The 14,778-nt window shown below is 37.4% G+C and overlaps 1 protein-coding gene across 1 annotated transcript; it reads right to left on the bottom strand.

The window, feature by feature from the left end:
* Positions 1-970: 970 nt before the first annotated feature.
* Positions 971-12,360, bottom strand: psmb10 (proteasome 20S subunit beta 10). Its single transcript, XM_085464496.1, has 8 exons — positions 12,177-12,360; positions 11,942-12,035; positions 11,740-11,837; positions 10,663-10,803; positions 10,199-10,314; positions 1,924-1,982; positions 1,625-1,776; positions 971-1,357 (listed from the first exon to the last, which is right to left on the bottom strand). The coding sequence occupies exons 1-8, from the start codon at positions 12,239-12,241 to the stop codon at positions 1,246-1,248; spliced, it is 837 nt and encodes a 278-aa protein (XP_085320622.1). The 5' UTR covers positions 12,242-12,360; the 3' UTR covers positions 971-1,245.
* Positions 12,361-14,778: the final 2,418 nt, after the last annotated feature.

Raw genomic sequence — 14,778 nt, 5'->3', positions numbered from 1 at the left:
TTTTGTTCATTGCCATTTTAGGCTAGTTAATCCAAGATGAGCAAGGTTTTGAAATTGTTGTCCAGCCGCTCACAAGTCTTTAATCAGTCTCTAAACTCTTCTGGTGTGCATAATACCAGTAAAAGAGATGTATATCTTTTATTAAAATAAAGGTAAAAATAAAATAAAATTCTTGCAGTGGTAAAGATTGAGTCGTCATACTGGTTTTGAGCTGTCCCTCTTATACTTGCCTACCAGATGTTTTCCATACAGGACAAGCCCTGTCTTAACTATTTGATACTCAAAAATTAAAGAAAACCTTTATTCTTCTTTTATAAACTATGCTCTTAGAATCAGAAAGTATGTACACAGTTTCTGCATTTAGATTTTGTTCCTTTAATTTTTGTACTGGAATCAATTTTCCAAGTATTCTGCTCAGTTTCTTTACCTAAATTATTCATTACAGAAGTGTAATCTGAAAGTGGGTGTTGTTGGGCAATTTGTATTCTTTTCTCATGACACAGCATTTGTTGCCAAGTGATCTACAAACTTGTCCCCCTGTAAACTGCATGTGGTGATGCATAAAAAAGCCATCTCACTACCTGCTTAGTAATATCTGTGTGATAAAGCTCTAAAATTGTATCCGTTTGGGACTTGGATTTTATTTCTCTTAAAATAGTTAAAGCTATTGTCGACCACTAAAATAATAATTCCTGTGTGTTTGCTGTGAATACCCTTACTGTGATCTGATCTTCCATGTACTTTTTCAGGATTCATTAAATGTTGCTCACCCACTTTTTGGATCCTTTGGTGGATATGTGTAAATCAGTGAGTGTGCATTGTCTGGAGCTCTTTAGAGATAACCCTTTGGAAGCTATTGTTAAAAGACAGAGAAGTGTGTGACATAATACTCTTCAAATTATTCAATAAATAATCAAATATATACTATAAAGCATAATGCTGTGACATTATAAAGCTCAGCAATTAGCAATGCATGAAAATAAGATTTTATTGTGTTTTCACAGACCAGTAGGTCACCAAAAGTGATTTTTAATAAATTCCTTAATAATTCTTTAGACAACGGATCATGTTCTGCTATATATAGATTTTTTTTTTAGTAAGAAAAAGAAATAGTTACCATCTTCCAGTATTTTTCAGCAGTAGTCACTAAATAAATTTGCGAACACTAATCATTTAACAAGGTTTTTTTTATTCATCCTATTCTACTGAATACATTTTATTCTAGCTGAAAAATGCTGCTGAATTTCATTCAGTGTCCATAATCTGAACAGATTCATTGACCACATCCAGGGACAGGGGTGTCACAGTTTTGGTCAGGACAGCGGTGGTCCCAGTCTTATACCTGTACTGCCCTTCTCTGAAAAGAAAAGACAGAGAGAGAGAGAAAATGTAATGCATTAGATTTATCTAATTGGATTTGGATTAGATATTTCCTAAAGAAGAAAAACTGTCAGGTCAGTTTCAGATTTATCCACACATTCATGCCTATATTAAGCAGAATTTAGTGATCATATTAGTCTTTTTGTCCTTTATGAAAATGCCCATGTGAGTGCTCTGATTATGTGACCAGCAGATTAACAAACGAAAAAACACAAATTAACAGTGTAATAGAATAATGGCTCACCTTTTTCCCTTCGTTGTGGGCTTGTCATAGCCACGCAAATATTCCACTCCAGCTTCAGTGATGACACACAAGTCGACGTTACTGCCTGAACCCAGGTCACAGAAAATCCCTGCAGCGATGGCATCTCGTACTAGCTGCTTCGCCTCTTCCAACTGAAGACATGTTATTAAATTTCATTCAATTTATATGTCTTTCCGATTCTGTGGACATTATTACTTCAATTTGTTTATTCTTAAAGATTTGACTCTTTATTTAATTACCTACAGTATGTCATAAGAGGGAACATGACAATGCCTTACCTCCATATTTGGTTTGAACCTGTCCTCAAATACAGAGACAGCAGCTGCTGCTCCAGATCCTAAAATCAGAGCCAAACATTGTTATTATTACTATTACTGTCACTGTCTGTTGCTAGGCAAAAGTATTTTCATTCAACTGTATGTTAATAATGATAATTTATGACTGAAAGTTGGAATGCTGTATGAAGTATTAAAAAAACAGGATGCAACGAGCTGAAAAAATGATTTGTATAAACTAAGAACATGTATAATTTTAAGAAATATATTATAATTTTTAATGGAGCAACACATCACAAAATGATAGATTCAGAATGCAGTTTAGCATCGTCTTGCTGAAATATGCAAGACCTTTAAAAAACATCATCTGGATGGCGCTTTCCAGATGTGCAAACTACCAATCCCATCAGAGATGCAGCCTTTATAAACGAGATAGATAGAATAATGTTTTTCAAACATGTAAATATATGTAAAATAACAAGAGATAAGAAAAACTTAAAAACATCAAGTTTTCATGAATATCTCTATGTCTACACAATGTTTATGCTCATAAAGGAGTAGGGTGAAGTTTACACTTTTTCTGTTCCTTCCGCCTTATTTCAAATTCCATTATTTACAAATCAATATTCACAATTCGACATTATATGATCCACACATGTTTGACTGTATACAAGTCTAGACTCATATACAACACATAAACATACACACACACAAAAATTTCATCTTGTAAACCAAAACACTCTTGCCTCAGTCTATGAATTTGAGGACAAGGCTTCAACAGAACACAATGAGAGGAAATTTCCTATATTCACGCAATTTATCATTTATTAAACAATCACATGAATTTTTGTATTGATGTCTTTTTCTTAACTTCATTTGTACAGGAGTTCCACACACTAACTGTTGTGACTGTAATGCTGTGACATTTTACATTAGTCCTAACTGCTTGCTGAACATAAGGATTCTTCCCAGGTTATGAGTATTTGGTCTTATCTGGAAAAAGTTCTGAATGTTGTGTGGCAAAGTTTACTTGCTGCTTTGTACATTGTACGGTTCTGAGGTCACCCAAATCCTTAAATCTGAGAATATTCAGTTTAATAAAAAGTGGATTTGATGGTTCTCTTGAGGTGGTTTTATTTATTATCCTTATTGCTCTTTTTTGCAGAATTGGATGGGTGTGTGCTTTATGCGTGTTTCCCCACACGTCCACACAATATGTCATGTACGGGAGTATCATAGAACAATAAAGAGTATATAATGCATTTGATTTATACGATCCTTAACCTTGTAGAGAATTGCCAGAGAATTGCCATGTTATTTATTGTCAGTTTACTATTGGTAGAATATGTGTGATTCCCAAATATTATGAATTTTGTTCTACTCAGGTTCAATATTAATTTATTATAGTCAAACCAGGTCTTCAGATTATTTAGTTCATTTTCTAGTTCATTCAGAAGTTGTTCCAAGTTACTTCCACGGCACAGTAATTTTGTATCGTCTGCAAATAATATTATTTTCAAAGACTTTGAAATTGCACACATCTCATTAATGTACAATATGAAAAGCAGTGGCCCCAAAACTGACAGCATATTCTTTGATTTCAATAGCAGTTGTTACTGTATCTATAAACTTCATTAACGTATGTGTTGTGGTGCTTTTGCATCTAATCTGCTATTCATTGTTTTTTGTGATAAACTCATACAATCTATTTTAAAAAATATTTTTCCAGTATCTTAGAGAACTGTGGTATTAAAGAGATGGGCTGATGGTTTGCGAGAATATGTTTATCTCCAGCTTTATATATTGGAACTAACTTTGCAATTTTCATCTCAGGGAATACACCATTCTGTTATGACAGATTACAAATGTAGGTAAATGGTTTCACAATACATCCAATAATACCTTTATTTCAATTCATAACAATGCCATCACAGTCAGTTAGTTAATTTTTTGGAGTTAAAGGATGTAGCTACATAAATAATTTCCTCTTCATCTACTCCCCTTATAAACATTGAGTTTGCTACATTAATAGTTTTAGTTTTAGGAGCATGTCCAGCTTTTACAATTCCTTAAGCCAAGACAGGATCAAAATCAAGAAAAAAGTCATTAAAACCATTTGCAATTTCTTTTATGTCACTGATCATTGTATTTTGTATTTGCAAGTTATTTTGATATTCTAATCCCTTAGTTCCTTTATTTACAATGTTATTTAGTATTGTCCACATGTTTTTCATGTTATTCTTATTTTCATCTAAAACTTTACTGTAGTCATTTCTTTTGCTGCTTCTTATAATTTTTATCAATTTATTCTTATACCTCTTATAAGTTTGTTCAGCGTCTATTGTTCTTTAAAAAAATAAAATAAAATTATACAACAGAGTTTTCAAATGCCACGTCAACATCTTGAACATAGATGTTACTCCAGTCTTGGCTGTTGAGGCGGCAAATTGCTTCTTGTGTTTTATGTCTAATTAATTTCTTATTAGGTTCACATCTGTTAATCCTGGCATAGTTCTGTAATGTTGCAAAAACTGGTAGATGGTAACATATGTCATTTATTATTAATCCACTTAAAACATTCCTCTCAACAGCATTAGTGAAAATATTATCGATAAGTGTAGAAGTTATCGGTTATTCAGGCTATTCTTGTTGGACGGGAGATTGAGGGATAAAGACATAATGCTAGACATTGTATGTGTGATGGCTGCACTTACAGCCACACAGTGGTAATGGCCACCATATTAGCGTAAAGGCTTATACATAACACTGCATTCACATTTGTCTTTAAATATAGGAATTAATTTACAGGACAATGAATAACTGGTTTTGGTTTAGAATTAATTAACATATCCACATAACACTGCATTCTAAAATAAGTGCGCACATTTTAGTTTTAGTTAAGTATGATTAATCTTTGATTTTTGAGTTACCTTAGTTGCAGCTGCTCCAGTCCCTTGATTGAGGAGCCAAGAGGTGGAAAAGGGGCGGAGCAAGCCTTGATGGAAAACTGCAAATTTGCTCATTCCATAACTCGGGACCATGGGGGGTAATTGGAGTTCGTTATGTTAGTTTCAGTTAGGTTTTTTGTGTGTTTTACCCCTTGTGTTTTTTGTGGACTGATCAGCCACTATTTAAGTTTCCCCTTTGTCTTGTTAAGTTAGGTCACTTTGTTTGAGTTATCAGTATTGTTTGTTAACTTTGAGCAGAGTTCTGCAATTTTGACCTCTTTTATGGGCCCAAGACTTTGATTCTTTTTGAATGATTTCCTTCGCTGCTGGGCCATCACAGTATGAATGAAATTAGTGATGGTGCTGTTCGCAGTTCGATTCAACAAATCTATATTGAAATCAACACAAATAAATGTCATTTTCTTGCTGTTAACAGGATTATACTTGTTCATCTAAACTGTAATTCTAATGAATGTACTCAGCTTGAATCTGTATGACGCAAGCAGGGAGAGAGGAATAACAAATATTTGTGTAAAAATGTAGGGTGCAAATGTAAAAAAATAGATAATAAAGTACAAATATGTTTGTTACTTCCTACCTCTGGAAGACAGTCATTTCTGGAAGTCTTCCTGTGCATATGTAGTGTATAAACATGTAGTTTATACTGTGATGAGGTATTCAAGGTCTTCACAGTTTTATGAGGAACAAACACTGACCTGACTCATTTAAACATTAAAGAGGAACCTAAAGGGATGAATCTGTTTTATGTCTATACATATAAAAGACAGAAAACATACCAAAGAACCTATTTTAAATTGTATCATTAAGAACTTTGTTACTACCAGCCTGCAGTTTATACAGGATCACCCCAAGCAAGTCACCCCAAGGCTGTTTTTTATTGTGAGGTAAAGACCCTACAGTATTAGAAAGAAAGGAATTGGTGAGGAGTTTTAAAAAAAAATATATATATATATATTTAACAGGAACAGGAACAAAAGCCCAGCAGAACCAGGCTCAAGGAGGTGCAGTTATGTGCTGAGGTCATTTGAGGTAAGGGGGAAAGGAAGAGAACAGAGAGAGGAAGAACACAAAAGGCAAACTACAGGAGAAGCCAGAGTTTATTAATTGCTAATGATCAAATACAGTGGTGGTGTATAAATACACAAGAGAGTGAAAGGAGATGAGTGAAGAAGAAATGCTTAAGCCTATTGCAGCATTACTAAAGGAGGATTTAGGGTCACCTGATCGAGCTCTAATATTAGGTTTTGTCGAAAATGAGAGTTTTGAACCTAATCTTAAAAGTAAAGAGGGTTACTGTCTCACGAATCCAAAATGGGAGCTACTCCATTCATACTGGCAGCTCCTCAAATGAGCCCTCCCAGCAAGTAAAATTATTAAATTTGGAATGAAGAGAATGAATTGGTGCTTCAGGACTGCTTTGATGCTACAAACTGGAGTGTGTTTAAGACTGCTGCCCTGAGAGAGCACAGTTCTGTGAATTTAGAGGAATAGCCAGTATGCATCAGTGGTTACCACTGATGCATACTGGCTTCCCTGGTTACCATCAGAGAAGCCAAGAGCCAGTACAGACTGAAGCTGGAAGGATATTACAACAACTCAGATTCCAGATTCATGTGGCAGGGCCTGCAACACATCATTGATTTCCAGCAGAGGAAAAGCAGGGTCACAGTCAGCTGCAACACATTACCAGACGAGCCGAATGAGCTCTACGCTGGCTTCGACACCTTCAACACCAACCAACACGGAGGCATTCTATCAGCAGAGGCGGCACAGAGCTCTTTGAGGGTCTGCTCTTCAGAGCTGGCTGATGTTTTTACAGACATTTTCAATTTGTCCGTCACCCAGTCAGCTGTGCCTACATGCTTCAAGTCCGCCACCATAGTGCCCTTTCCCCAAGAGAAACAACATAACCTGCTTGAATGACTATTGCCCCATCGCACTCACTTCAGTTGTGCTTTGAGAGGATAGTCATGACCCATATCAAAGAAGCCATCCCAGACACATTACACCCTCTGCAATTTGCATATCAGAAGAATCGTTCTACTGAAGACACTGTTAATGCAGTCATCCACACAGCCCTCTCACACCTCAAAAATAAGGACACCTATGTTTGAATGCTGTTTATAGACCTTAGTTTAGCATTGAACACTGTCATCCCAAACAGACTGGTGTGAAAGCTCTCTACTTTTCGACTGACACCCCCCCTCTGAAGCTGGGTCCTGGACTTCCTCACAGGCAGACATCAGACACAAACCAAGTACTCCCCAAGGCTGTGTTCTCAGTGTTCTCTGTGTTCTCAGTTCACTCCTGTACACCCTCTTCACCTACGACTGTGTCCTCTCCCAGCAACACCTAAGTTCGCTGACAGCACAACCTTCATCAGGCTCACTGGTGAAGAGGAGACTGCTGGTATTCTCAGCTGGTATTCTGGTGCCTGGAAAATAGTCTCTCCTTAAATGCTGAGAAGGGTATGATGATTATTATTACAATTATTATTGTTGTCTGGGTCTACTTTGCTAGCGAGAGACAGAGAGTTGTTGAAAGGCTGCTCCAACAGAAATTATTGTTTCGGAGAAAAACACGAACACAGTGTACAGTCGAGTCTTAATGGCTTACTTACAACTGGGCTACACTGCCCATGAGGCTACATTCTTTAGAGCTATGCCTGTAACATTCTGCCTATTGCCTTCATATTAAATAATTTTTTGAACAATAATTTTTAAAAATATTTCTTCACGTCATTATGCGGGCCGCAAGTAGAGGTGACATGGGCCGCAATTTTGAGACCCAGGCATTAGAGCCTCTTAATGCGTGTTTTCTTTAGGGTTCCACCGGCGTGGAATTACCAAAAATAGAGAGGGCATAGCCTAACATATGAAACAGGAAAAGACCGCCGTGTAATCCCGTTATTTCAACAATGTAACTGTATTCTGAATACCACCTTTTTAAATGGTAACTGTAACGGAATACAGTTACTCATATTTTGTATTTTAAATTCAAACATGTATTCCGTTACTCCCCAACTCTGTTGACTGATTATTGACCCGAGGATGAGGAGAGGCCAGCACACCGCACTATACATCAACGGGACTCAGGTGGAGAGGGTGAAGACCTTCTAATTCCTCTACAGGTGCACAGTGGAGAGTATCCCGACAAACTCCATCATAGTATGGGAACAGCACCACTCAGGACAGGAAAGCTCTCCAGCGTGTCATTAAACGGCACAATTCATCTGTGGAGTACCCTTCCCACCACTACAGGACATTTACAACACTTGGGTCAGGAAAAGGGCACACAACATCATCAAGCACCGCACCACCCCACAGCACACATTGTTCTCACTCCTGCCATCTGGCAAATGCTACAGGAGTGTGAAAGCAAGGACAACCAGACTAACAAACAGTTTCAATCCAAAGGCTATCAGGCTACTGAATTACTGACTTATGACCTGTAATTTGCAATTTTGTACAGTTGTATACAACATAACACAACTTCAGACACTATCAACATTTTAATACCACATACTCTGTATATATTTACCACTGTGACAGTGTTGCAACTACTTGCAATTTAAATTCTGACTACACCTACACATAAGCTACAAGTGCTACAAACTTGTACTTGTTTTACTTTATTTATTATTTTCAATGCTATATTCTATGCTCAGAGTTAAGTTTAGTCTTTATTTTTATTTTTATTTTATGTTTGTTTTTATTTAGTTGTGTGAAGGGAACCTGCAAAGTAAGAATTCCATTGCTCTGCTTAACCACTTGAATCTCTTGAATCTTTCACAGGAGTTGGGCCTAGAAGCTGAAGGCTCTGTTACCCATTCTATTTTTGAAAACTATAGAATATGGCAAAATGGTAAATTGTTATTGTACATGTACAACGAAATTGTGTACAGTGAGGAACTACACTAAGCCTACAGTATAAGTGTTGTGTTGGGATAGTAAGGTAGTATCAAGTCTCTAAGATATGAGTTTTGGAATATACTTCCAGAAGCTTGGAGAGCATGAAAGCTACTTAAAGACATTACAAGAAAGCTTGCCTAAGAGAGGTCAGATTGTGTTGTAAAATAAAGGTGGTCATCCCAAATATTAACTTTAAGCTTGTTAGACTTGTGCAGGGGCAGCATTGTTGCCGTACAACAAGAAGGTCCACGGCAACTCCAGCATCTGGGCCTTTCTGTCTGGAGTTTGCATGCAGTTTGAATCAATGCGAGTTCTCTCTGGGTAATATCTCTCCCACAGTGCAAACACATGCAGTTAGTGGGGTTAGGTTAATTGGTAATTCTAAATCGCCTGTAGGTGTGTATGGTATATGAGTGTGAATGGTTGTCTGTCTCTGCCTGTAAGCACTGCAAAAGACTAGCAACCTGTCCACGGTGTACCCAGCCTCTTGTACTATGGCGGCTGAGATAAATTCCAGCCCCGCAAGATAGATAGATGGATGGGTGGAATTGTCCAAACTCTACATTTCCCTTATATACTGTACTTGCATATGTGTTTGCACATTTCAAAATTACCGTTTCTATTTGCTACTTTCATAGCAAAATAAAAAGCAATAACAGGTGCCTCAAGACTTTTGCACAGTACTGTTTTTATCATAAAGTAGTAAAACATCTCAGTTTAGGCATTTGGTATGTTTATAATATGTTATATGGTCAATAAAATATTAATTTATGAGATTTGCAAACTGCTGGATTCTGTCTGTGAAGGTTCTCAGTCATCCAGGTCATCGTAGTCTAAAGAGCTTGGAAAGAAAAGCATCTGGACTTGTTTAAGTTGCTTGAAGACGTTGCACCTCTGTCTGCCATCTATAATCCAGTTTTGAGAACCCTTCCTAGATGCCTTAACGCCCACTCACATCCTGGGCCATCTAACCTCAGGAAATCACATGATAGGATGGGGCCAGGTTTCACAATGAGCTCACCCGAAACTCTGGCTGATTGTGACCCACACCTGTTTTCACACCTCGGCTCATATGATTAGGTAGAGGATCATCAGGGGGTCCTTTGTCCCTCTTTGGGGGGGAAACTCCCACTGGGTTTATATCTGGGACTCTCCACCATTTGACCCTTAGAACCGAAGAAGCTACTCAGATGAGAGGTGAAACGTCTTCAAGCAACTTAAACAAGTCCAGAGGCTTTTCTTTCCAAGCTCCGTAGACTGGTGGATTCTGTTTTTTTATTGATGTTTTAAACCAAGTTCCAACTTTTAAAATGATTTGATTTTTCTTCTAGAAAACTCTTAGACACCTGCCACAGCATTCTGCACATATAGTAGACAGTACCCTAAACATATACATACCCATGGTGAGAAAAGGCAGTTTGTCATAAGAGCCATGAGGGTAAACACTGTACAGGTGAGCTCCAGTCACATCAACTCCTCCAACAATCAGAGATGACCCCACGTGACCCTGGTACCTGACAAATCAAACAGATGGCATTACCACAACATCCAGCTTTTTTTGTTAGAGGAATACGGAGCACATCCTCCAAAATGTGCACATGTGAATAAGCAACAAAACAAAAACAATAGAGTACAGAGACAATGAGGGTACACGAATGCTTATCGCTCCAGCAAGCCCTAGTTCAGAAGCTAATGATAGAAAATTATCCAATTTAAATTTTAGTAAAATAATAGTGTGTAACCCTTGTTTATTTTCCCATAATAAGTTAGCTTTACCCAACCATAGCAGCTCTATGCCCGACAATTTGAATATTGCTTGTTTAGCATCCAACTATTAGTTACTTATGCTCTATTGCTCTCACCTGAACAGCATTTGTTTGAGCTGTCTGGTAACCATAGCAACAAGTGGGGGTCGCCCAGTGTTGAGCATGTGAAGTTCCACATTGGATGACATGATTTGTGTAGTTATCTCTGCATCTGCAGCAACACCAGCTCCACAGCAGCTACAAAACATACAAAAAAATTGTTAGACAAGTCAAACAATAACCCGTTTGACGAACATGGCATAAGTATCTCTGCTTAGCCTTTGACGCATAAAGAAAAAAAGCCACATTTTTGTACTTTTGTACATTTTTATGCATTTTTTAATTTCTTTTGTTTTGGAGATACATGGCAGAACGGTATACCATGTATTGCCTCAAGTCTTATTATCCCTCTCTGTTTTTATTCTTCTTTGTCTCTTTGTTTTTTGTGTTTTTAAGAGAGAAGGAGAGAGATCTGAAGAAAGTAAATAAGCCATATAGTTGCTGAATCTGTCCTCATTTTGAAAATTAAGTCTGTCCTCCGAAGTAGACCCTTGCCTCAGCAAGTATAAGTGTCAGTATAACAATGCATCCATAGTGTCTATAGCTGTCCATGTGTATGACACCCAGGAAGGTGCCAGTTTGCTCTGATGATGTGTGGTGCATCTCCTGCCCTGGAACTGGAGAAGCATCAGACAAGGGGCACCAGGAGACAAGGAGGAGGAGACATGAGAACTAAGGAGGCATTGGCCAAGTCAGGAACTGAAAAGTCATCAGCAATTTTGAAGAAAAAAATTAAATGTTAGCAATAGTATTTGCATTCTAGCTATTGGAATGTTTTTCTCTGAAGAGAGAATGATGGCAGAATCAGCACTAGACGAGCAGATAGGGGCCACAAGAGGTAGACTTTGGAATGTGACCATTTAGTTTGTAAGCTGATTCAGGCAGATGGCTGGCTGATGGGCCATACTGGTTTAAATCTTGACATCAGGAAAGAAATCAAGAAACTGAATAAAATGAAGCTGGCATGCTAGGAGCCTTGCCGCCATCGGGGGTCTTGTTTTCTAGTGAGAGCTATCTTCAAAGTGAGTGAGGAGTCAATTCGACTTGTCCTGTAAAATTAATGAGTAAACTTACTAGATTTTTGGAGCAATGTAGTGAATTTTCATGCAGTTTTTGTCAGCCACAACCATGTCATCTGTAGCTCTGGTATCTGCTCCCAAGATGACTCCATCCTAACACCACAAAAAGGAAATATAAAAGTTAACACACTTTAAATGATAATTCAGCTTCCTAGTGTATTACTAGTGTTGTCCAACCACTGATGATTAATCCAAACCTTGTATACAATTCCAGCAATGGTGGTGCCTGTCTTCCTGGCATTAGGAGCTTTGTAACCAGCCTGAGACAAATTAGACTCCAGCACGGCATTCCTGGTAATGACACGGCAGAGAAAAGGGAAGACAGAGAGCCTCATATTAGTGTGAAATCGCTAATCTTTTTTTTTTTTTTTTGTTCCGCCATTAATGTCGTAAAGCCGTTTTTGTAAACGCTGTTAAATCCAGTTTGTGTACCTGCGGCTGTTCTCAAAAGAGAAACCTCCCGGCTGAAGCGCAAAGGAATTCAGACTGTGCAGCATATTAGGTGCTGATTCTAAAGTAAAAGACTAAAAATCAAAGAAAACCCTTGTCGCGGTGCGTCAGTTTGTGTAGGTGCTTCTCAGAAGTTTTCGCTTTTACTTTCACTTCTCAGAACAAGTCCCGCCTTACCCGCTGTAAAAAAATATCCACATCCGTCTGACATTTGCTCTTTTCTCTTATCTGTTCTCGTTGTTTATTGTTATTCGTTCTAAACAATTATTCATTTCCATGAAAAATGTGTTCAAAGAATAGTAAAGATATATGAGTTTTGTTAATTTGTTAACACGAATAATCTCATAAACCACTAAAATTAACTTCTGAATTACATTGGTAATGTTTCTTTGCAGTGTATTAAACGTTACCTGCAAAGATGGAACCTGCTCCCGGAGGCTTAAACTGGCTTAAAGTGGCAGTTTAAGTGAGGCATCAGGATGAAACCTTTAGTCTGGGTTTAGTCTTTTTCTCCTCGCTTTTTTTTTTTTTTTTTTTAAATGTTAAGGCCTAGACATCTATTGTAGACTATCTTTTCACCATTAGTGGTCAAGAACTGAACTGGAATTCAAAAAATAAAATAGCGTTATGGCACCTTCAGTAGGTTATTAAATCTGTCAGTTTAACTGTCTAAGATATTTTTTAATGTACTGCAGGCTGGCGACAATAACAAACGGACATCAGTCTCCTTACACCCTAAACATATCCCTTTTTTTCTCCTCGTGTCATGGCGCAGATGTTTACGTTGGGCTTGTAACATAGTTAAAAAGGTTCAAGTAGCCTTTTTGTTTGTACTGATACATAAAGAAAGTTCTGCCAACAAAATAAAAATAAATAAATAAATAAATAAATAAATACAGCTAAATAGGACAATGTCACCATCTAGTGTCAAAAGTCATCCCGCACTGACTAGAAATGGCAAATGACTGTGGATAATCCTCAGCGTGATGAAGGATTAACGTTAGTGGTGTGATACGATGTTGGTATTCGCCCTAAACCAGGGCCAGGGTCATTACTGCCAATGCCAATACTGATATAGATACTTTTAAATTTAATTCAATTCACTTTTATTTATACTGGTTGATTGGTGCTGCGGCACTGATGCGGATGCTGTACCAGTATGTTGTGGTGAAGAAAAAGCGCTTATGTATGGAAAGATTTTCACGGACACAATACATACTCAACTCTACTGCTCCAGCCACAGATGCATTTTCCTTACAAATGTGGGGCCATTTAAGGAGACATAAACAGGCTTTAAACAGTGTGAGATTTACTGGGAACAAGCATTGTTACAACAAGGAAATCATCAACCAAACATAAGTGTCTAAAATTTTTGTACTAAGTTTATTTGGCCAATCTGCACAGCTTTATGTTGTGTCACATATATCATTTCAGAAAGGGCTCTGTAATACACTTGAAATGGGCCACACGTTGGAACAGAGAGTAGCAATGTGGCTCTGAAACAAGTATTAGTAGAGAAATACTTAAATATATCTTTTGATATATGTACAGCGGTGCCACTGAAGCAGATAAGGATGCTCAGCTCACAGCTGACTCACAGTTCAAGATGAAGGCAAACATAGAGAATCAAGGCTGAGATGGTTTGGACATGTACAGAGGATGTTGAAGGTTGAGCTGCAAGGTGCGAGTAGAAAAAGAAGACAGAAGAAGAGGAGGTTAGGGTGAGTGTGAGACCTAACAGGACCTAAAATTAATTAGTAAAAAAAAAATCTTGATCAGTCGGTTTATTTGTTTATTTATTTTTGCATGAAGAAATTAATGATAGTTTGCTACCTACTACAGACACATGGCTGTCTGTGATGACACCTCAAAGGAGATGTTTCTTTTTTGTCTGTTGTTTTTTTCCAGCCTTGTGTCTGTTGTGTTTGTTGGTGTCAATTTTGTCTGTCATATCATTGTTTTTCTGCTCAGTTTCTGTATGTTATTCTTTACAGAAGAAAATTGATGGTTTCTTACTCCACCTCTACCTTTGAAATGAAGTGATGGTTAAAGCTCTTCCTATTGTCTTTGTAAATTGGCAGCAGATTTGGCAGCTAATGCTTCCCAAATGATTAGGGAAGACTAGCTTCACTACCTAAAGAATTACAATTCTCTGAGAATGTATATGCCCCCTTCCTGATTTCTGACATTTTTGCCTTGTTTTGAGATCTTTTAGCCTAATGTTGTTCATGAGACTAAAATCATCTCACTGTGGTAATGTAAATATAATATGGCCAATATTATATGTATTGTCAGATTATCATGATATAACAGCAGTGAGCTTGAACTCTGGGTCAAAGATTCAAGTTGCAGTTATTTATATTTCCTATTACCGTAAATCTTCACTCAAAGACAAGTATCTGTGACAGTATAGATGTATTATATATAAGAGACAAATATTGTTTGTTTAATATGTTGGCATTACTAAATTTGGCTCAATGCTTACATACATGTGTAAAAAGAAAATGTACGAGCTGTGAAAACTGTTTCTGACAAAATGAAGAGTAGACTGATATATTAAATATTCCTTTATTGTGTGAGAAAA

The sequence above is a fragment of the Copadichromis virginalis genome, linkage group LG7 (genome assembly GCF_057382275.1).
Source record: "Copadichromis virginalis isolate Kocher_CV1m ecotype Utaka linkage group LG7, C_Virginalis_male_GT1.1, whole genome shotgun sequence".
Taxonomy (NCBI): Eukaryota; Metazoa; Chordata; class Actinopteri; order Cichliformes; family Cichlidae; genus Copadichromis; species Copadichromis virginalis.
This window is presented reverse-complemented; position numbering and strand designations above follow the sequence as displayed.